The sequence below is a fragment of the Rhinichthys klamathensis genome, unplaced genomic scaffold (genome assembly GCF_029890125.1).
Source record: "Rhinichthys klamathensis goyatoka isolate OS25496 unplaced genomic scaffold, OSU_Roscu_1.1 h1tg000019l_1, whole genome shotgun sequence".
Classification (NCBI taxonomy): Eukaryota; Metazoa; Chordata; class Actinopteri; order Cypriniformes; family Leuciscidae; genus Rhinichthys; species Rhinichthys klamathensis.
In genome coordinates, this window is record NW_026606570.1 from 3,194,885 (window position 1) to 3,217,079 (window position 22,195).

The window sequence follows — 22,195 nt, forward strand, 5'->3', positions numbered from 1 at the left end:
GAAATAATGAAGAAATGGCAGGATAGGTGGGATATGGATAAAGGTGGAAGGAAATATTATAGCTTGCAAAAATCTATTAATGTTCAGGGGGTGAATAGAAGTAACAGAAGAGAGGAGAGCGTTTTAACCAGGCTGAGATTTGACCATACAGGGTTAAATAAAACATTGTTTTTAATGGGCAAAAGTATATCAGATTAATGTTTGGAATGTAGATCCAAGGAAGATGTAGACATTGTAAGAAATATAGGGATGAGAGGATGAGGTTAAACCAAAAGATAAGTAAGGCAGGAAGGAAGTGGAACCTCGAAGGTTTATTAGGCACAACAGGTGATGGGGTAAAGGATACACAGAAAGCAGTTATACAATATTTAAAAAACATAGGAATATATATAAGAGGATCTAGTTTTTTTTTGATATAAAGTAGTCCCAACGGATAGTTCATGCTGCATACTCTGATACAGTAGGTGGCGGTATGCACCTTTAAAGTCATGGATGCAATCTGCCATAAAACGGAAAAGAAGAAGAAGAAGAAGAAGAAGAAGAAGAAGAAGAAGAAGAAGAAGAAGAAGAAGTACCATAGGTGGCGGTAAAAACCAACGGAATGTTATACGTCTTACAAACTACTGAAGAAGAAGAACGTCAAATGAGTGCTGCGGGAAACGCGAACACGGTAAATATCTGTAACTTAAACGCTGCACGTTAAATCTATATTCAGTAGATATTCGGTCAGTTGATGCTTTTAGAATCGGCCATCGAATCGTCTCGAAGTTTTTGTTTCAGGTACAATGTCTAGATGTTGATTTTATTGGTTGGTTTATTTCAGGTAGTAGTTTAGATAATTTAAGATAATTTTCCAGTGCTTCTCAAACCTTCCCCATCACTGCACATTTTGTACAGTCCACTCACCAGCTCATTAGAGCAAAATATGCAGCGGTGGAGACCCCAGGTTAGGACAGGTTTGAGAAGCAGAGATGACATAAATATGAACACTTCTAGTGCTAGTTGTTAACTCCTGTAACGGTTAATTAACTCCACATTAACGTTACAGTTTTGCGAGAGAAAAAGGATACTAAAGACAAGTAATTACATAGTATACTAACGTTATATAATATAAATAATTACAGATCCCAATGAAAATCTTAAAAAAATAATAATAATAATTTACAGGCGTTATTATACAATGACAAATGAAACGTTTTAGTTTTCAGGTACATTATGGACTCATCTCTGCTTTCTGTTGCTGAGCAGCTTTTGAAAGACCTTCAGAGAACTTACTCTGAGACGAATAAAGGTACGTTTTATGCTCAAGCTATTGACTGATGAAACATATTAAAGTTACAGAAACATTTGCAGTTCACTAGAAAACTAGTTAACATACATAGTACTACACAATAAGCTGATCACACACACAGTGTACAGAAGTCTCTGATCACAAATGTACATAATGTGCATATATTGTGATTTTTTTTCCCCTCATATAATTATTTTATTTTATTTACAAATGATAAAATCAAAGTAAATTGTGTAACAAGTCGAGGGGATGATTTTCAGTTCATAATTACAATACAAATATGAGTTTTACACTATTTGGATAGTAGGTTTAGTATTTGGTATGGTAATCATGTGCTCAGCATGATTTGATATGGTTCCAAAGAGCAACTTGTGCTTCACTTTTGACCTAAAACATCTAGACCCTAAAATTTTAGTTTATATAGGTAAAAGATTTTCAATGTGGTCTCAGACATAAACATAGCTTAGGCCTAATAATAAATATGTATCAAGTGAACAGTGAAGTTAGTGAACTTTAACAATAACATTTTGATTCTTTAGTTTAGAAGACAAGAGAGTAGCAATAGCTGCAATTTCTAATACTGACACAGGGTAGCGCACTAATACCATGGTGTATCAGACAGCAGCATGTCTTTCAAGTACAACTGCTGCAGTTCACAACTGCTTAAAACAGCTAACATGTACTGTGGGGTTGTTTTAATGTGTGTCTTATGGCCTATGGTATTGAGGCTTCCTTTAATATAACATTCAAAATATAGGGACTTCGGTGAAAATATGTCCTAAAGCATCATGTTCCTCAGAACCTAATGACAATTTGAATCCTTGTATTAAATGTGTCAGAATGTCAATAAGCTCATAAGAGTTTTTGTGAAACCCTTATGTGTGTGCAGACAAGACCTAATGCAGAACATCTGGATATGAGTAGTGACATTATTCTGCTGGAATTTTGATGTCAAGCAATGCCAGAGAGAAATATCTAGGGAGAATGATTTGAGGAGGAATGATTGCTGTAGTGTGTTTGAGATTGAGATGTCGTTTCAATTTGTATTTGTTTGGGTCTCCAGAGAACATTGGTGACCAAAATAAACAACCAAATTAGGATGTTTTGGATGACTGATAATTGGTTATTATTACTATGTTTAACATGTACTTAACTATTAAGTAGTTATTTTTTCCAGATTTTGTAAGAAGTCTCTTATACTCACCAAGGTTGAATTTACGTGATCAAAAATACAGTTAACAGTAATATTGTGAAGTATTTTAAAATGTAATTTGTGACAGCAAAACTGAATTCTCAGCAGCCAATTCAGTCTTCAGTGTCACATGATTCTTCAGAAATCATCGTAATTTGCTGGTTTTTGCTGCTTAATAATTTTGTGGAAACTATTTTTTTCCCCAGATTCTTTGATGAATAGAAAGTTCAATGCACAGCATTTATTTGAAATGGAAATATTTTGTAACATAGGAGTATACATATTAAATTGATTCATATGTCCTTGAATTTCTATTGTCCCAAACATTTTAATGATAGTTTATCATGAAGTAGCACTACTATTTTCAACATTGATAATAATAAGAAATGTTTCTTAAGAACCAAGTCAGCATATTAGAATCATTTCTGAAAAATCATGTGAGGCTGCTGAAAATTCAGTTTTGCCATAAAAGGAATAAAATACATTTTAAAATATATAAAATACAAAACAGTTGTTTTAAGTTGTAATAATATTTCACAATATCACAGTTTTTATTGTATTTTTGTTAAAATAAATGCAGCCTTGGTGAGCAGAAGTGACTATCTAGTCTAAGAGACTAATCTAAATTATTCCAAACTTTTGACCGCCTGTGTGTATGTTGCATTTGTACTTTAAAATCACGCTTGGTGCTTTTACATTTCTCAGGTTTATAAAACTGTAACCAATATATCTCTTTTTTCCCCTCTTTCATATAGTACCGGATGACCTACTAATAGCGTAAGTAATTTTTTTATCCTCTTCCTCTTAAGTTACATTTACAATATTATAAGGTTTGGCCTTAAACTACAGATTGGTAAATATTTTGGATGCTTTTGACCCATTGAGTTGAGAAAGGTCAATTGTTGACCTTTGTGTTATTCCGCACTGAACACTGCAGAAACCAGGTCGTACCTCTTAACCCTCTGCGGTCTAAGGTGTTTTTGGGGTCCTTGAGATGTTTTGACATGCCCTGACATTTGTGCTTTTTTCAGTTGCTTATAAATATATTAATGGCACAGGTGAAATTACACTCTATTTAGCACAAACAGGGCTACCATAATATGTGAGCAACATGTATGTACATGTTTGTATTTTTGAGAGAATATTGTTTATGCATGGTTATTGAAAAAACAAAAAATCAAAGTTTCTGAAATAAGGCCACAAAACACATACTAAATATGTGTCCACAAGACTTTTGACTAATGGATGTTGTCGCCTAGAGTTTTTGCTTAAAAATGATCTGAAAATCATCCTGCCTAATCATTCACATAAAACAATAGATTGTTTTAAATTGTGAAAAACATTTTTTTGTTTGGAAAGGCAATATGCGAATGGGTGTGAACGGCCCAACCCCCTCATGTATAATTAGGTGGTTCTCACCTGAGAAGACAAAGACCTGCATAATGAGCCTTTCATTCAGGTGTGTCACACAAGAAAGAATGCAAGGACTATATATATATATATATATAATGTGTGTGTGTGTATATATATATATATATATATATATATATATATATACATACACACACACACATACATATATATATATATATATATATATATATATTAGGGCTGTCAATCTTCCTCTATAATACTATTCGAAAGGGATGGGCGATATGGCCTAAAATCCATATTGCGATATACATTGCAGCCTCTTGCGATAACGATATATATTATCACTATATATAAATTATAATAGAACCATTTCAGAACAGGTTAGATAGACCATAAGGAAAGCTAAACTGCTAAATCTATTTGTTTTAAAAAGAAACGTACGTAGTTTTGAGAACATTTATTATGCAAAACTGTAATTATACAACATAATGTTGCAGATGAATAAAATTCAAGTACACTAGCTGCAGAGACTTTAACAAAGAAAAAGCTTAAAATATTGGGTTTCTTTCCTTTAGTGCACGCCTGTTCACACATACTCCGTGTGCAGTGCAGGAGCAGCACGCGCTATTGTGCTTTCACATATGGTGCGTTTGCAGTGCGCAACTGATCTACGGCTGTACGACAAACAACATTAATCCTCTATTTTTTATTTCAAATCACTATTTTTATTATTAGTGTCTTTTATAAAATAATATAAAAGAGTTTCAGCATTGCGATTCTATTTGTACACAGACAGTAGTAATATGCACTCTTTCACTCTTAGGCTATTCACGTTTAAACTTAATAGGCCTACACTTAAAAACGTATTATTACTTCTATATAGATTTATATATTAAGTTGCTCAAGCAAGTGGCAAAACATTTATACATTTATGTTAACCCTCTGGGGTCTGAGGTGTTTTTGGGGTCCTTGAGATGTTTTGACATGCCCTGACATTTGTGCTTATTTCAGCTACTTAAAACATACCATTTGCCAACATATAAATTTGCTGTATTCAGCACAACATCTGCTACAATAATATGTGAGCAAAATGGATGTACATGTTTGCATTTTATAGAAAAAAATATTATGCGTGGTTAGTACGTTTTGGGAAAAAAAATGTCACCGCAATAAGGCCATTTAACACATACTGAATAGTTGTCCACAAGACTTTTGAGTTACTATTCTTGTAGGCTAGAATTTTTACTTCAAAATGAAGTGAAAATCATTCTGACCACTTTCACAAACAACAATATAACGATTTAAATTTCTTACGTCAGTTTTTGGTCAGCACTGCTGTATGCGTGGGAGTGTGAATGGCCATGAATATTAATGTGATTTACACCTGGGTGGGAAGACTAAAGACACTCCCCCAATGGCCCATCAAGGTGCTGTGAGGCAGCCTCAACTAAGAATGATTCACTGATGAATAAAAAGTTAAAAAGAACAGCATTTATTCAAAATAGAAATCTTTCCTAAGAACGTAAAGACTTAAAGTCATTCCTATCACTTAACACATCCTTTAAAAAAAAAAAACATAAAAAGACCAAACTTGTTTGTTTTTTATATAAAAAAAAATGTATTCAAAGAATCCTAAAAAAAAACTATTACTGGTTAAAAAAATTAAGCAGCACAACTTTTTCCAACATTGATTTAAAAAAAAAATCATATCAGAATGATTTCTGAAGGCTGATAGTTAGTTAGGTAAGTTAGCGGTACATCTCACTGATGCTGACATCTGTCCATTTATATTTGCAGCCTTTTGCAGTTGCCTTGGCAGCATGGGTAATAGACTAACCAAAACTGAACATTTATATATAAAAAATATATTGTATTTAGACAGTATTACATATTTGCATAGGTGTCGATTTCGGTGGGGGCGGTGGGTACGCGTCCCCACCAGATTTCGTCATGAGTCATTTTGTACCCACCACTTTTGGAAACATTGAGGCACGGATGTACCTAATACAAATAAAACATCTCCAGTTAACTAGCAGAGCATTCATTTAGTCCACTCTTAAATAAGATCTAGCGCTAAAATGTTTTGTTTTTGAACTCAAGCTAAGCGCTCGTGTCCGCTGCTATCAGTGTCATTGATAGTGTTCTCTTGTGGCGGCGCGCGCGCAGTCTTCACTCGGACGCGCTCTTCAATCTATCGCCGTTGCAGCGGACACTATTCATTCCGGTGAAATCACAAAATAAAATGCACACAAACGTGTGTCCCTGCTTGATATAGACTGTAACCACTGTTGTTGTTACACGTTCTGTCCACTAGAGGGACATCTAACATTACAATAAACATTTTATTCGTGCTGAATATGGTTGAAGCGCTACCGATGGTTTTCGGCCAATATCTCTGCTAAAACACCACCAAAAATTCTGAAACTTATATCGTTCTTTTCAGTTCGACTAGTCGGTTCCAACGAGTTCAGTGCTCGCCAAATCCGTTGAGTTTTCACCGAGATATTTGCACTTCACGGGCGCTTTTTTACGTTGTTAAACATTTACCATTTTTGACAGTATTGTTATGATGATACAGCGTGGATAACGTGCACAATTGTGTTACGATTCAAAAACTTTATTGTTCATCAGACGAAACAAAAGCATTTCATTTTCACATGTGTGTAAGCCAAGGTGGCGAGAAAGGCAAGATTGCATACCGTAAAACTTCAAATAGTAGCCCGGGCTTTTATTTTCCCAAATCGTCGAACTGCACCGGCTTGTATTTGAGACAGGCGTCTATATGAGACAGGCCTTTATAATTTAGTGTTGAGATGTTGTTCATTGAGTGTAGGCTTAGAGTCTCTAATCTCTAAAAATTTCCAAATGCTCCACGTGAAACTTCCGACCTTTTACTATCGTGTTAATTGATTTTGATTAATATGCGCGAGGGAGAGAGACGAAGACAGCGCTCGTGTTTGAAGACGTGAGAGTGCGCGCGCGCGGCCGGGGCGCTCTCTCTGCTCGTTATGCGCCCTGTCAAGCGCAGCAGTCATTCTATTCTACATCACTCACCGATCAAAAAAGGCTTTGGCGGGACAAACATTTGCGTTGGGGCCGCCAAAAAGCAGACAATCTGACGGGTTTTAGAAAATTAAATACAACCCGAAACTAAAAAACAGACCAGGCCTCTATTTGAGACCGGCCTTTATTTACCCAAACCTGCAGCCACACCAGGCGTGTAAAAGAGACAGGCGTCTATTTGGGACTCGGCTATTATTTTAAGTTTTACGGTATAAATTTTTTAAAAAATATACATAAAAAAACATTCAAATAGTATTGATTTTTTTAATATTCGAATTATATTCGAATTTCGGAATTCGTTCCAACAGCCCTAATATAAATATAAATATATATATATATATATATATATATATATATGGGCCATTCTATAGAATTGGTTCAAAGTTAGAGTTGGAAACATCTTGAAAAGAAAATGGTCTTTTTCCATAAATCTCTTATAAAGTATTATTTTTTAAAGTAGGCCAATACATTTTATCATACATATTTCAAAGTTAAGGATTCATTATTTTAATATAGCCTAGCTTGCATTGGAACAAACACTATAACAGTTGATTACTTTATTTTTTACAAAACATACTATATATTAACATATGAGCAGAAACTGTCTAACAAAAGCTTATTTGATGTCTATTTTAGAGTAAAAACTTTATAATTTATCCAAAACTAGTCAACGAAATGTTGTCATTACAGACACTATTCTATATCGCGATTAGAACAAATCTCAGTCGGCTATAGCAATATAGTTTGGATGTGTTCATGTATAAATAACTTTTACTAATGTAGGAGCGAGAGTGAATGAACGCACAGATGCGATGGACAGCTGTAGTAACATCGCGCGCGCATTCATTCATTCACACACAGACACGCAATTCATATTTAAACAGTCTTTGTGCAGTTTACAGACACTATTCAATAACGCGATTAGAACAAAGCACTTAAGAATAAATGACTTACTTCATCAGCTGAATCCGTTGCTCCTCGAAATGAAACTACCAGCACTTCTGAGGTAACTTTTCCAGGATTATTACGATAGTATTATTCCTCACAGCGCAGCAAGACGAGGTAAAGTACAAGATTCTTATTAAACTGGATGTTTTATCCAGCTGATGTAGGCGTTTTCATGGCTTGCCTCAACATTTGCGTTTGAATAGCGTGCACTCTCAGTGGGCGTGGTCACATTAACACGTCATACGCTATAATTAGCTGAAAGGAAAAAGACTGACATCTCTCTCTTATTTGACATCTCTCTCAGAATATTTGTTTTTTATATAAATTACTTCATTTAAAAGAAGAGAATTTCAGCTTCATAACGAAAAATCTTTCGTGCCTGTGTGACAAGTATTTACTTAGTTACAGTTCATTTTCGGACGTGTTTCAGAATGAACTTCACTTACAGAGAGAAGGCAAAATTCACATCATGTTTATTTTTCTTTATTTGACAAAAAGCAGAACACTTTGTTTTTATTGTGAGTATCCACAAAATAAATAGACACTTAACAGGATCTAATGATGTACAACACTTATATATATATAAGATCAAAATCAACAGAGTAATTTGAGTCTCTTTTGCACTGATAAGGAAAAAAGTGAGCTCGGCGCGATAGCCGACCCCAGAGGGTTAACTACCAGATGTACTCAGCACAGGCTTTTCCAAGCACACACGCATGTCTTTACATCACTCGATTTATTCAGACAATGACGTCTGTAAAGAATGACTTTAAAAGCGTCCTCAAACCCACAATGATAGTCATCAGGCCATCACAGAGAGAAACACTAACCCACAGTAATTACTCTTCTGGGATGTAATGTGGGAATCACATTCCTCCATAAATGGTTGTTCACAGATCAGCACTTTTTGCTTTATTGGGTGATTGATTGTGGTTTTAGTGTCATCACGCCATATGTTCGCTTATGTATGCTTCTCTCCAATTAGAATGTGGTAATAGTGGATACATTTCAGATGATGCAATTTCAGGACCAGATTGGCTCACAAGTTAAATTTTTTATGTTTTTTTTTTTGTGAAGACAGGAAACAGCCCATGCTTTGGGTTAAAGGTTAGTGCTGAGGTTTTGTTGCCCCAGGTTCCTGTGTTCTTGTCAGTCTTATCTCACCCAGCATGGTTTCCTGTAGGTAGAGAGATGAATTCCCATGTTAACTCTTAGGGCGTTTTCACACCTCTAAACATGAATCGTGGGTTAACCAGGAGCAAACACAAATTGAAATGCTTTTTTGAAATTTAGTCGGACAAACATATAGTGGCCTAAAGGGATGTCCAGAGGGGATTGTTTTGGGGATTTGTTTTTGTATGACCCTACAAGTTTGATAAAACCATAAAAATATGAGTATTGATTAATATTTTAAATATGAGGAAAGAACAAAACACCAAACTTGGTTAAGGTATTTTTGACAACTTTTTATTTGGCCAAAAAAGGGGTAAACTGCAGCTACAGGTTTTTATTTTACTATGCAAAAAATACATAGAAAAAGAAAAAGCTCACAGGAAAAAGCATACATTGAGTGCAACATAATCAGTTATTTATATTTCTTTGGTTCTCTCGTTTCTGGACGTTCATCATTTTTTTGTATGACAGCCTGGCCAAAAATTATGTCCACACAATTTTAATTTCATTATCACAAATAAAACAATTGCCTTCAGGCACAACTATGCAATATGCTTACAAAATCTTTCATTTTATCATTTTAAATAAAGGGTGAAGATGTCAATTTTCCTAGGCCGGACTAGCCTGGGTTTCCCCATACTGCCTTTGCGCAGCACAAATTTAATTCACGCTGCTAGGTAGTCTGGATACCATGGACCAAATTTTCGCCTCAGCGAGGGGACCAATCACAGAACGGGGAGGGAGCAGCAAGACGATGACGACGTCTATGCGACACACCGAAGCAGTTTGTTTATACCTATGGATCAAACATGGCAGCAGACGCGAAGTTACCTTTTGATGCAGCCATTCGATATTGTTCTTAGTTTAGAACGCAAATAAATCTCTGACCCATCGTCTTCTTCCTCGTCTAATTTCTGTCGCTCTACATACGTCATCTGGTATAATTAAAACGATTGGCTATGAGCTACGTACAGGCGTTTGATAGACATTCGTAGCACCCAATAAATGGCTCTGGGCATTCGTAAACCACGCCTCAAATACGAGAAAATGAACGTGGTTCCCAGACCACGTCTCAATGTCAATGAGACGTGGTCTGACGTTAGCCAGGCTAAGGCCGGACATCACTTTTGGCCTCTACTGTATTTCAGAACAACTGGCCAAAACGTTTAAAATACAGACGAAGGCTTGAATCATGCTCAAAATGACAAAGTAATATAATGACAGCTACAAACAATAGAGGGTATGCACTGACGTCACTTTCCCACAGTAAGTGTCGCACCCTCAGCCGGATTGAGTGGCAAAAAAGCCTGATGCATGACTGGATTTAATAGGGGAAACTGCGAAAACACAAGTAAAATGAACGATTATCAGTTTAAACTAAAGGTTGGACTCGATAAGGTGTTCATTACAACTTACCAAAGATTTGGTAAATTTGCCTGTGAACGCTTTATGTAAATACAATATAGGTAGGTCTAAATCCAGGTGATCAGTTATTTCAATGTCAGATATATCATCTGTCATGATTCTGCCATCTTGTCTTTGATTTCACTGGTCTTGTGGCAGGATCATGGCAGACCCATGTTTTATGTACAAGCGCATGGTCTGTTATTTGGACCATGTGCTTGTGTTGTCTCGTCTCGTTACCCCGCCCCCTTGTTATCCTCGTCTTGTGATTATTGTCTAGTCAGTTTCACCTGTCCTCGTCATTAGTGTTCCCTATTTAATCCTCTTGTATCTGCTGTCTTTTGTCGGTTCATTGTGATTGTTACCTGAGTGTTAATCCTTGTCAAACCTTTGTCAGAGTCTGTGAGTATCTTGTCAAGAGTTTTAGTCCTGTTGCGCTTTTGCCTGTAAAGGTTATTTGTGTCCCTATAGTTATCTGTCTCAGTCTAGTTAGTCTCATAGTCCTGTCTTGTTTTGCCCCCTCGTGGGCTTTGTTTTCCCAGTTATTTGTTTAATAAATCGTGTTGCCTTGACTACTGTCTGCTATTGGGTTCATCCTTCCTCATCCTCATAACAGAACGAACCGACCAACAAGGAACCCAGCAGACAGTATGTCCTCTTTTGTTGAGCATAACCCGGATGACCTTGCACAATGGTGGTGGAGGACTATTTCTGATGCAAGTAATGGCAAGCTGCCAATTCCTCCCCAGGGAGACCGGTCCCTGAGGGAGTACGCCCAGGTTGCAAACGAGAGGAGGCTTTTCCTACCTGATATCCTCCTCAACCGCTACCTCATTGCGGGTCTCAACGCTCCTCCACCCCTGGCTGAACGGGAGAAGCTGGTCTGCTGCCCGTTTGGTGAGATGGTGGATTGTTTGTCACGGAGGGAGTCGCGGGGTTCCACCTTGTCGTCACCATCACCCAAGCTGTCAGTGATCCCGGAGGGTCGTGTTATAGGCGTCGCGACGCTTGGGGACCAGGCTGGCTCCCTCACGACTCCCGAGGTTTCATCCACACCCGCAAGTCTCCGTGGAAAACGAGGGAGACGGATTTCCTGGGAGTCTGCTTCGGAGTCTTCAGCGACGGAGTCTTCCCTGCCTGAGACAGCCCTCCCACTTCCAGTCATGGACCCTGCTGCGCTTCTCCTGCCAATCTCCAGTCCAGCTGTGACATCAGCTCCGCGTCCCAGAAGGAAGAGGAGGAGGAAGGGACCCTCTTGTCCTCCGTCTCTGTCTTCCCATGAGCCCGCTCCAGCAAGCGCCGTCCATGAGCCCGCTCCAGCAAGCGCCGTCCATGAGCCCGCTCCAGCAAGCGCCGTCCATGAGCCCGCTCCAGCAAGCGCCGTCCATGAGCCCGCTCCAGCAAGCGCCGTCCATGAGCCCGCTCCAGCAAGCGCCGTCCATGAGCCCGCTCCAGCAAGCGCCACCCTAGAGGCCGCTCCAGCAAGCGCCGTCCCAGAGCCCGCCTCAGCAAGCGCCGTCCCAGAGCCCGCCTCAGCAAGCGCCGTCCCAGAGCCCGCCTCAGCAAGCGCCGTCCCAGAGCCCGCCTCAGCAAGCGCTGTCCCAGAGCCCGCCTCAGCAAGCGCTGTCCCAGAGCCCGCCTCAGCAAGCGCTGTCCCAGAGCCCGCCTCAGCTAGCGCTGTCCCAGAGCCCGCTGAGAGAGTTGCGGCCGATCTAGCCGCTAAGGAGGTTCTGCGAGCAGTTTCAGCTCGTCAGGAGATGCCCGTCATCATTGCGGCCAAGACCCTTTCCGATTACCTGTCTCGTCTCGTCGCTATTCTCGAACCCCCTGTCTGTCCTGCCTTGTCCTCAGCTCCCAAGCCTGTCTCTGTGAGCGCTGCCCCTGATCCTATCCCTGTGAGCGCTGCACCCGAACCTGCCGCTGTTATTGCTGCACCCTGTCCTGCCCCTTTGCCTGCTATGTCTCACGTCAGGAGCCCCGGTTCCGCATCCTCTGTGTCCTCGTCTGAATCTGTTGCTGCTAATTCCCGGTCTGTTTCCTCGTTCGTCCCTGTCTCCACCAGCCCCCGGACTGTTTCCCCGTTTGTCCCTGTCTCCACTTGTCCCCGGTCTGTTTCCCCTGTCACCATTAAACCCCGGACTGTTTCTCCCAAGACCTCTACTCATGTGTCCCCGTCCAAGCCTGCCCGGAGTTCTCGTCCTCAGCCCTCCTCCCGTGGACCCAAGACCCCAGTCCTCCCATCCACCCTGGACCTCCCCCCATGAACTCTGTGTTTCCTCCACCTCCTTTGCCTTGTATGTTGTTTTTGATTTTTCACCCGAGCCCCGTTATTGTTTATTCCTGTTTGCCATTGTTAGTGTTTTCCATGTTTTGTTGGTGTTTATCTATGTCACAGTCTGTCTAGTCTTGTGTTTAGTTTCCCCTTGAGGAGCGTCTGGAAGCCGCTCCTTAAGGTGGGGGTTCTGTCATGATTCTGCCATCTTGTCTTTGATTTCACTGGTTTTGTGGCAGGATCATGGCAGACCCATGTTTTATGTACAAGCGCATGGTCTGTTATTTGGACCATGTGCTTGTGTTGTCTCGTCTCGTTACCCCGCCCCCTTGTTATCCTCGTCTTGTGATTATTGTCTAGTCAGTTTCACCTGTCCTCGTCATTAGTGTTCCCTATTTAATCCTCTTGTATCTGCTGTCTTTTGTCGGTTCATTGTGATTGTTACCTGAGTGTTAATCCTTGTCAAACCTTTGTCAGAGTCTGTGAGTATCTTGTCAAGAGTTTTAGTCCTGTTGCGCTTTTGCCTGTAAAGGTTATTTGTGTCCCTATAGTTATCTGTCTCAGTCTAGTTAGTCTCATAGTCCTGTCTTGTTTTGCCCCCTCGTGGGCTTTGTTTTCCCAGTTATTTGTTTAATAAATCGTGTTGCCTTGACTACTGTCTGCTATTGGGTTCATCCTTCCTCATCCTCATAACATCATCATATCGTCCAGCCCTAAAACTTATATACTTTTTGCAGGGCTTAAAGTATTCCGGCCAGGGTCCGGATTTCCGGCTTGAGGGCAGGTCCGGCCTCCGGCGCAGGCAAAATTTATTAATCAGGCTACAAATTACAGTTGGTGGCACTTTCGGCGCGGACGCGTTTGGAAAAAACGAGTGCGCCGCTTCCATTATGAGCGCGCATACCGCTGGGCTACATTTGAAACTGGGAACTTGAATGCGGTTTAATATTTTCGAGTCAATTGATTTCACCTACCAATCATATGAGAGGAGCGCAGCTCTAACTAACGTCACAAGCCTATCAGAAGCAGAGCAGGGCGGGTCCTGGCAACAGTGTGATTGAGATCCATACCTCACGTTAGCGTCGTCGGTGAAAGCATGGAGCACAGAACTCCAGAAACAACATCAGGTGACTTTAATGTCATCATGAATGAAAAGAAAGAAAGGAGATGTGAGTTGGTTGATTTCGTAAATTAGGTCAGGTCAGCATAATCATATTTTCTGTCTACACCTTTTGATGTTAGCCTTATGTTGACTGAGCTAACATTAACATACACTGCTGCTAGGTAACTTCAGACTGTTAGTTAAATATTTAATGTAGAACATTCTGTGTAGCTTACTAAAAAAAAACATTATGTGTAGGCCTACTATGAAAACGAGTCCACTTTAAACCGCTTCATTTTCTGTCAGCAATATATGACAAGTAAAGTTAGTGCTGTCAACGTTAACGTATGCGATTTCTTTTTTTTTTTTGTCCAGCTTTAATGTTTTAAAATATTTAACACAATTAACGCTGCATCCGTTCTTTGTCATTCTTTAGCTAGGGTTATGATCACGCTCTTATTAGTTATTAGTTTGTCCACCAAATGCTTTAAACCATTAATGTGCGACAAGACAAACGAGAACGCACTTCAGTAAATGTCCTCCTCACACACACACACACACACACACACACACACATGAGGCACAAAAAGTCGCGAACCAGTATCGAATTCTCTTTCGCGCTTGAACGAACAATAACACACACATTTATGCCAAAATGTCCGTTTTGTCGAGTATCCTCACAAGAATCAATCATTATTAACCTTAAATGAGTTAAATAAAATCTTAAATGGAAGTAAAGAGTAGTGACAGAATAAGACGCGTGAGATCCTGTCACCAGCTGTAGATCTTAAAGTGACAGTAGCCACTAATTCTGTCTGTCAGTAAAGTTAACCAAAGAACAAAGGGAACAGAGAAAACTACTAACTACTCTTTGACTAAAGAACGCTTGTAGCTTTAATAAGGATTAATCTAATTTAATTTATAATTTATGCATTTTATATTTTATATAAACCCTAAAATTGTGGGGGAAAGAATTTTCATCGAGACATCATTAGCTATATTAATATCAGTGATACTGGCCTTCATTAATAAAAAGATGCCATAAATGGTTCCATTTGAAGATAAGTCAGTCTGTGCAGTCCACCCCCATCCCAAAAAAAAGTTCAGGCTCAGGAATTTTTTTCACTTTAAGCCCTGTTTTTGTCAGTTTATTTAAAAACATCCAATTATGCAGAATATATGATGGTAAATATTTAATTGATGAGTTGTCAATACATTCACGCTAAAAATAAACAATGCTGCCGCTCAGTCTTTCTGCCTCACAGTGGGCATAACCGCAGTCACTCCAGCCGACGGTGACGTCACGCGCATACCCTCTATAAGCCCGCAAAGGTGTCGTTTACCCATCCAGATGGATTACTACGGTGGCCGAGAGATCTCAACGCGCTGCAACTGAAGAAAACACATGCAATTAGAAGAACACCCGCAAATTAAAGCTGCAGTCCGTAGCTTTTTTTGGGTTAAAAATTATCCAAAATATTTGAGAAAATACATAACCAGCCTGTGTTCAAAACTATCTGCTTGCCTTAGCTCGATTCAAAGCGGTAAGCTTGTAATAATGTTTTTAATTCCAGTGGTACTGGTTGATTTCCGCGGGAGATTCAAGCATGTCTTTGCGTCATTAAGTCACATCTGTACACATAAAGGAGTCTCGGCTAGTAGGCTATATTGCGTGTGAGGATGTTTGAGGTGGAGATTTATAGCCTTTTCTCACAGCACTTGATATAACTAAACTTATCAATTTGATGGCGGATCCAGAATGGTTCAAACGACAATCACCAGTGACAACAGATTCACCCGCTGTAAAATGCAAAAGACTTCGTTCGGACTTCGGATTAGCTAACGTTACAGGAAAAAAAGAGACTGCAACCGGACCCATGCGAATTGCAAAAACAAGGATACATATCGGAAGGACATTACATGTAGTCACGCAATGCTTGCTTATGTTGTTAACATTAACAATTTGAGAACAAAGTATAATTTGCACGGTTTTGCGTGATATGATAACTTATAAGCGATTGTTAGATTTAATCAGCGCGATTTACTGCAATGTCAGAACCAGAACAAAAGTGGATGTTTCTTACTTGTTCAGAGGACATTTTCCAGTGAAAATTCTTATGTTAGTCATACTTCCAATTTCAAAAAGAATAATCTGTGATTCTGAATGACAGTATCCACATCAGCGCGGTGACTGACAGCTGCACACTCTCCTCAAACATTGTGTTCATCCGCGCTGTGCCGTGTCGAGGGTGTTGAAGTACAACTCACGTAAAGTTGATAATTCTGGGAATGACTGCAATTGCACATTTCGAACAGAGATGGCGACAAAGAGGAAAAATGCCGGATTGCAGCTTTAAGAAAAAAAATCTTCATCAGTTTTACAACACATGTGTGCTCCAAATACTCACAACACAACTAAATACAGAAACGCGCTGCAAATAGCACAGACCACAACGGAAATGTTTCCAGGGGACCCCAATAAGTGACGAACCCGGCTGGGACATGCTTATTGCTCGTGAGCATGCCTATGTTCTACTCCCTTCAAAGGGCAGATGGCACAAACTAAATCACCATATCGCATTTTTAGTTTTAGTAGTAGGAGTCGAGTTAATATCGGATTCCACTTGTCAATCTCTGCCTCTAACTCGAAATAGAGCTCAATCAACCACCGAGACACAAGGATCAACTCAAAATGGCTTTACTTCCAATCGACAATAAACTTCTTACAGTCTTAAATCTTGCAGTTGTTTATTTTTTACATCCATTCACCTCCAACAACAGTTATCCAACAGGTTTGATTGTAGTTAGTTTGACTGAAAATAGTTAGCTTGGCAGTTTAAATTCAAATTAGTCTCAAAATAGTTTCAGAGTAGGTTGATAACCTTTAAGGAAAACAGAATAATACCTAATTACAATCATACACTTAACATCTTGTGGATTAAAACAAGTACACACAATATGAACACTTTAAGTGCACTTAATAGTACACATATTAACTGTATGCACTCTAATTCAACATTATTATACACAATATGAATCAGCAAACTTCTGTTACAACACAAATCATCTCATCAACACATAAGCAGGCATTTATCCGTATATATCCATATATATATATATATATATGTCAATATTCAACTCGTTTAAAACACTTTCATCCTACCATCAGCGTCTCGAGTTGACTCGTCACTGATGTGCTTTCCGATCTTTTTGTCTTCCTTCACTCGCACCTCTCTTTAGTTACAGCAATCCCTTTTTTCAGAAGACAATTATGTGATCGACACTTTTTGCGTCGTGATTATTTTAGGATGAGTGCATTTTTTGTTCTTGTACACGCGGTCAGCTTTCATTGCGCGCTCTCTTCTCTTTTGTGATTCATCGGCTGTTTTCGAAGGTCTTCGTAGTTTTCTGTAGTTTTTCCTCTGACGCAACAGATTCGCCGTTCCTCTAGGCACTCCGAATAAGTCTCCAAGTTCACTTAAATTGTACCTAAATCGTTTCTGACTTTACACCTCCCACTTGACATCCTTGGTTCTTGAATCCAAGATGTCACACTCAACACCTTTCTTCCACATTCTTGAATTGTTCCTCCACTGGGATCAGTACAACTAATCACCTGACATCTCTATGAAGAACGGTTGATGGGATTGGGATTTGTCTTCTCAACACCCGGCCAAAAGCCTGGATGACTTGAGACCACTCTGACTTCAACATCTCTCACAAAACCTTTAGGATCAGCATTCACCTTCCTAACTTGACTCTTCCTAACTTGTATTGGCTCCTCAGCATTTTGGCTTGCGACCCAGACAATGTCTCCTACAGCGACATTTCTTTCTCTTGTGTGCCACTTGCTCCTTTTGAAAAGGTTTGGTCCTGCCAGCTGGCTCCACTTTTTCCTGAATTTATTGATTTCTCTTTGGATCACCCTTAGTCTTTTGTACGGGTATCCTTCAAATTTAAATTGCCCAGATCCCCTCTAGGACTTGCTCTCCCCAACAAAAGAGAGTTCGGTGTAATGTACTCCAGACAATACTCATGGCCTTGTGTTCATGCATCTATGGGCCTCTCATTCGCCAAGTTTGCTGCCATACACAGAAAAGTCTGGAATTCTCCCCACGTGAAGATACCTTCAGCTTCAGCCGCAGCTTCTGCCGCCCCATTCCTAGTGGTGAGTTCGCTGAATGAAACTTTCAGGACAACTTGGTTCCATGCCTCCCGGCTTCCTCTTCAAACTCTGGTTTGTCTACTCTTTCCAGAAACTCATAGAGATCCTTTAGGGCTGACTGTGCTCCAACGAAGTTTGAGCCTGTGTCTGGCCACACTTTCTTGGGATGTCCCCTACAACAAGAAACCCTCAGTGGATAGATCGCTCACAACATCTGTGTGAATAGCCCTTGAAGCCATGCAACAATACACAATCCCCCAGACCTTTAGTTGCACACTTTTTTCACTTCGTCTTTCACTTCATAGGGACCAAATAGATCTACTTTTACGAATTCAGAGGGTGCAGCTAGTCCAATTCTTTCAGCCAGGAGATCACTCATGATCTGCTTGCACCTCTTTCCTCTTGCTTTTCTGCATTTCTGCAGATTACGCAATTTTCCATCACTCTTTTGGCCAACCTCTGACCTTTTACTACCCATGCTACCTTTCTCATCCTCAGAAGAGTCCCAGCAATCTCCTCATAGTTTGCATCATGCGCTTCATGAGCCAGCAGCAATGATACTCTTGCTTTCATGGGTAATATTGCAATGGTAATTCTCACCTTTCCAAAGGCTTCATATCTTCCACCGCACACAAGTACATTTCTCTATCCGAGGTCTAATCATTGTAGCCAAGAAGACCTTTCTCTGGAGCTTGTTAACTCTATCTAGCATCATCTGCGATTTCAGCTGCTGATCTCTTGGGCCATTCATCCACTGACCTTTTAAGGAATTACAGTCCATTCTGCCAAACGAAATCTTCACTTGTCGCTAGTCGCTCCTGTCTTCTGAATCTCTCCGATCCTGTTGGCGAAGAAAGTTTGGCGTCACGCTGGATAGCTCCCTTTACCGTTTGACTATCCACTTCTCTACTTCGATCCGCCCATGCTTTTCAAAGTATTTCCTTAGACGTGTCGTAAAGACTGCGCCGCAGATTTCGGCCTTTATGGGATCACACTTCAATTCAAGTGGTGGTTAGGGGTGTAACGGTTCACAAAATTCACGGTTCGGTTCTATACGATACAGTGGCGTCACGGTTCAGTACATTTTCGATACAGCAAAAAGAAAGAAATGCCAGAGAAATTTCCTATTTATTAAAAGAAAAAATATTTTTAAATAAGTTTGAGTTTTCCTACATCTTAAAACTTTAAGGTTTATAAATGGGGGTAATCTTTGAAGCATGAACAAATAATGTTTTGGTCATCACATTAAAAATAACATTTAAATATAGGCCTATATATATAATATTTAGATAATATTTGAGTTTTGAAGTGCTGGAAAAAGATCTGTGAAGTACTTGAAAGCATTTCTCTATTCCAGCCAAACTTCCATGGTTACAGTTAGTGTTACTATATTAAATCCATGGTGAATGTTGCTGATCTGTGGACTTAAAGCCTATAACTAGATCATTCACGGCACAATGTTTCTCCTGGTTTCCACGTCAGCGCTGTTTGATCTAATAGAGATCTACGGTTAATAACGGATAAATTTGAATGCTTCTCATTAGATCTCGCAGCGATGTTATTACTTCAGTGGCGAATTCAAATGTTTTCTTCACTGGATCTCTCAGCGCTGTGTAGTAACAGTGTCGCTTGATCAAGATCGGCTCGCGCTGCACAGATGCTGCTGGTCCAAACTGATAAACGGTCCGTGAAGCACAATATAATGAGTAGCGCAGTTTAGTTCCGCTTTCATTATGTTTGCTATTTGATGTTGCGCAACGTTGTGGTGGTCACGCCAGCGCGGATTTTGTCGGCAGGAAAAATGGTCCAAGGAATCGTTCGGTTTGTATGCGTACCGAACCGGAAGCCTCGTACCGAAACGGTTCAATACGAATACATGTACCGTTACACCCCTAGTGGTGGTAGTTTGGATTTAGACTCAACTAGTCTAACAACCACTCCTTGGCTTGAATTCCAACTGAGATATAATAGTGCACCATACGTTTTGTCTCTCCTGTCCGAGAACATGACTCCCCATGGCTTTCCTCTCCAGTTGACAGGCATACGATTTCTGTGGAACTTGACTTTCTGGAGTCGTACATACTCCTCAAACAACTCGATAGCTTCTCCCCGAATTCCTTCTGAGAGTGCTGTGTCCAACGTATGCCTTGTTAGACCTCTGCTTCCAGCTTCCTGGAATGCTTTTTTGACGAGAATCGTACCCTTCTGCTTAGCTGGTGTGACAAGGCCGATTGGGTCGTAGAGTCCTGCCACCTCACTCAATAGGTGTCTTCTGGTCAATGGATTTGGTGTCCTCAGCCTCACCTCCTCTTCAAGGAGATCTTCCTCCATCCTTAACTTTTTCCTTTTGGAAAAATTGACAGAAGTCATGATATACAGCCTATCCTCCTCTGCTAGGTATTTAATTCCCAGGGCCTTATCGTCCTCTTCCCCCAGCTAATTAGGAAGTACAACGGTTTTCTCAGGAATCAGGCTTGAAGACTCTGTTTATCTTTTTGGATACAGGCCTCGCACTTTGACCAGACCAGATCCATGCCTTCAACGAGAATCCACCAGCTTTCAGGATTCACTATCTCAACCAGTTTCCTCCGATAATTATGAGATGCGAGGATGTCATCGCCGTAACTGTCTTCTTCAAGGACTCTCCGCACCTTCAGGTGAGCGAAAGCTGCCAGACCAGCTGTCTCCCGCATCGCCAACTGTGCAATAAACCCAGCCGGACGATCTCCAATATTAACTCGGTGTGAGAGACCCGGGTTCGAATCCACTGTGAGACACCAATGTGTCCCTGAGCAAGACACTTAACCCCTAGTTGCTCCAGAGGCGTGCGACCTCTGACATATATAGCAATTGTAAGTCGCTTTGGATAAAAGCGTCAGCTAAATGAATAAATGTAAAATGTAAATGTAACTCTGGTTATGGCGTACTCCTCTATTTCTCCCTCTGGTGTATCCCTCCAGAGGAATCTATGGAGATGCATTTCTTGTTCTTCTAGCCATACCGAATTATGTCTTTCTGATGTCCCTCTCTTAACCATATCGTGAACTTGAGCATTATAGACTTTTTTTCCAATCAGGCATTTTCCCAAGCTGCTTTTCCGTTCTCAGAAAAGTTGATTCCACTCCACTTCGGTTATATGGAAGAGAGGAAGGCTCTTGGATCCACGGGTACTTTGCGTCCCAATGAGGTTGATATCTGTGAGAATCTGCTTGCACATAAGACCCCTTATGATCTCCAGCTTTTTCTCCTATGCCAGAGTCATCTCTTTCCCTCCCGGTTGGCAGTTCCCTCAGCGGCAGCCTCCGCACTTTGGCTCACACGCAGATCCGATACTGTCCCGTCTTTGCCACTTGCAAGTGTGCTTTTTACATTAATACAGGCCATTTTGTTTACTTGAGAGGCTTTGGAGATCCATAGTGGTTCACTTTCTCTGAGGACTTCCTCGAACCTGACAGCAGCAGTTCTCATAGATCATGTGTCTTCGTGTGTCTTTGACTCATGCCCTGTCATGCTTACTGCCTCAAACAAATCCGGATGAGCTCCACCCACCATCTTTCCAAGCGGGCTGTCCCACAGAACAAGGTCTCCTATGATTTTCACCCTTTGCGGTGCAAGTTTTCCTTCGCGATGACTGAGAAGTTGTTCTATTTTTTTAGGCCTCCTAAGCTCTGCCAAGTCCACTTCTGGAAAGAACCCTTTCAGTCACTCTGGACTCACACTCATGTGCACTCTTGCGATCTCTTCCAGACCATAACAGACTAACTGGTGTGCCCTTTCTTTTCCCACTGGTGTTCTCACTCGAATTCGGAGAAGATGCCTTTTGGTTCTCACATGAGCTCCTATCGCCTCCCTAACAAGTTTTGTCAGAAAGTCAATTTGCACTTCATAGTTTTCATAATCATTGCTGCCAGCAGCTATACTTGCTACTTGATCGCAGTTTTTCTCCACTGCAGAGATTGGGCCAGTCACTTCATGCAGTCCATATCTTGACCAGAGATTATCTTAAACCATTTTTTTCAACTTCATTCAACTTTGCGTCACACTTGCATCTTTGCTCTCATCAGCCTCCATATTGGCGAGAAGTCCAGTTCTGTAATCATCATTAGTCTCGAAAACCCTCCTTGAAATGAGCGAGAACTTCTTGAACTCTTCCTTGTGCTCCTCTTCTGTTAGCCTGTGATCTTCTCTGCTGAGGAAGTTAACTTGTCTAG

At 40.4% G+C, this 22,195-nt stretch overlaps 1 protein-coding gene across 1 annotated transcript in view; it reads left to right on the forward strand.

The window, feature by feature from the left end:
* Window positions 1-640: 640 nt before the first annotated feature.
* Window positions 641-22,195, forward strand: part of zswim7 (zinc finger, SWIM-type containing 7) — an 81,539-nt gene continuing 59,984 nt past the window's right edge. The window contains exons 1-3 of the mRNA XM_056236198.1: window positions 641-670; window positions 1,202-1,291; window positions 3,239-3,260. Coding sequence (XP_056092173.1) covers window positions 1,216-1,291; window positions 3,239-3,260 — 98 coding nt within the window. The 5' untranslated portion in view covers window positions 641-670; window positions 1,202-1,215. The remainder of the gene's footprint in view (window positions 671-1,201; window positions 1,292-3,238; window positions 3,261-22,195) is intronic.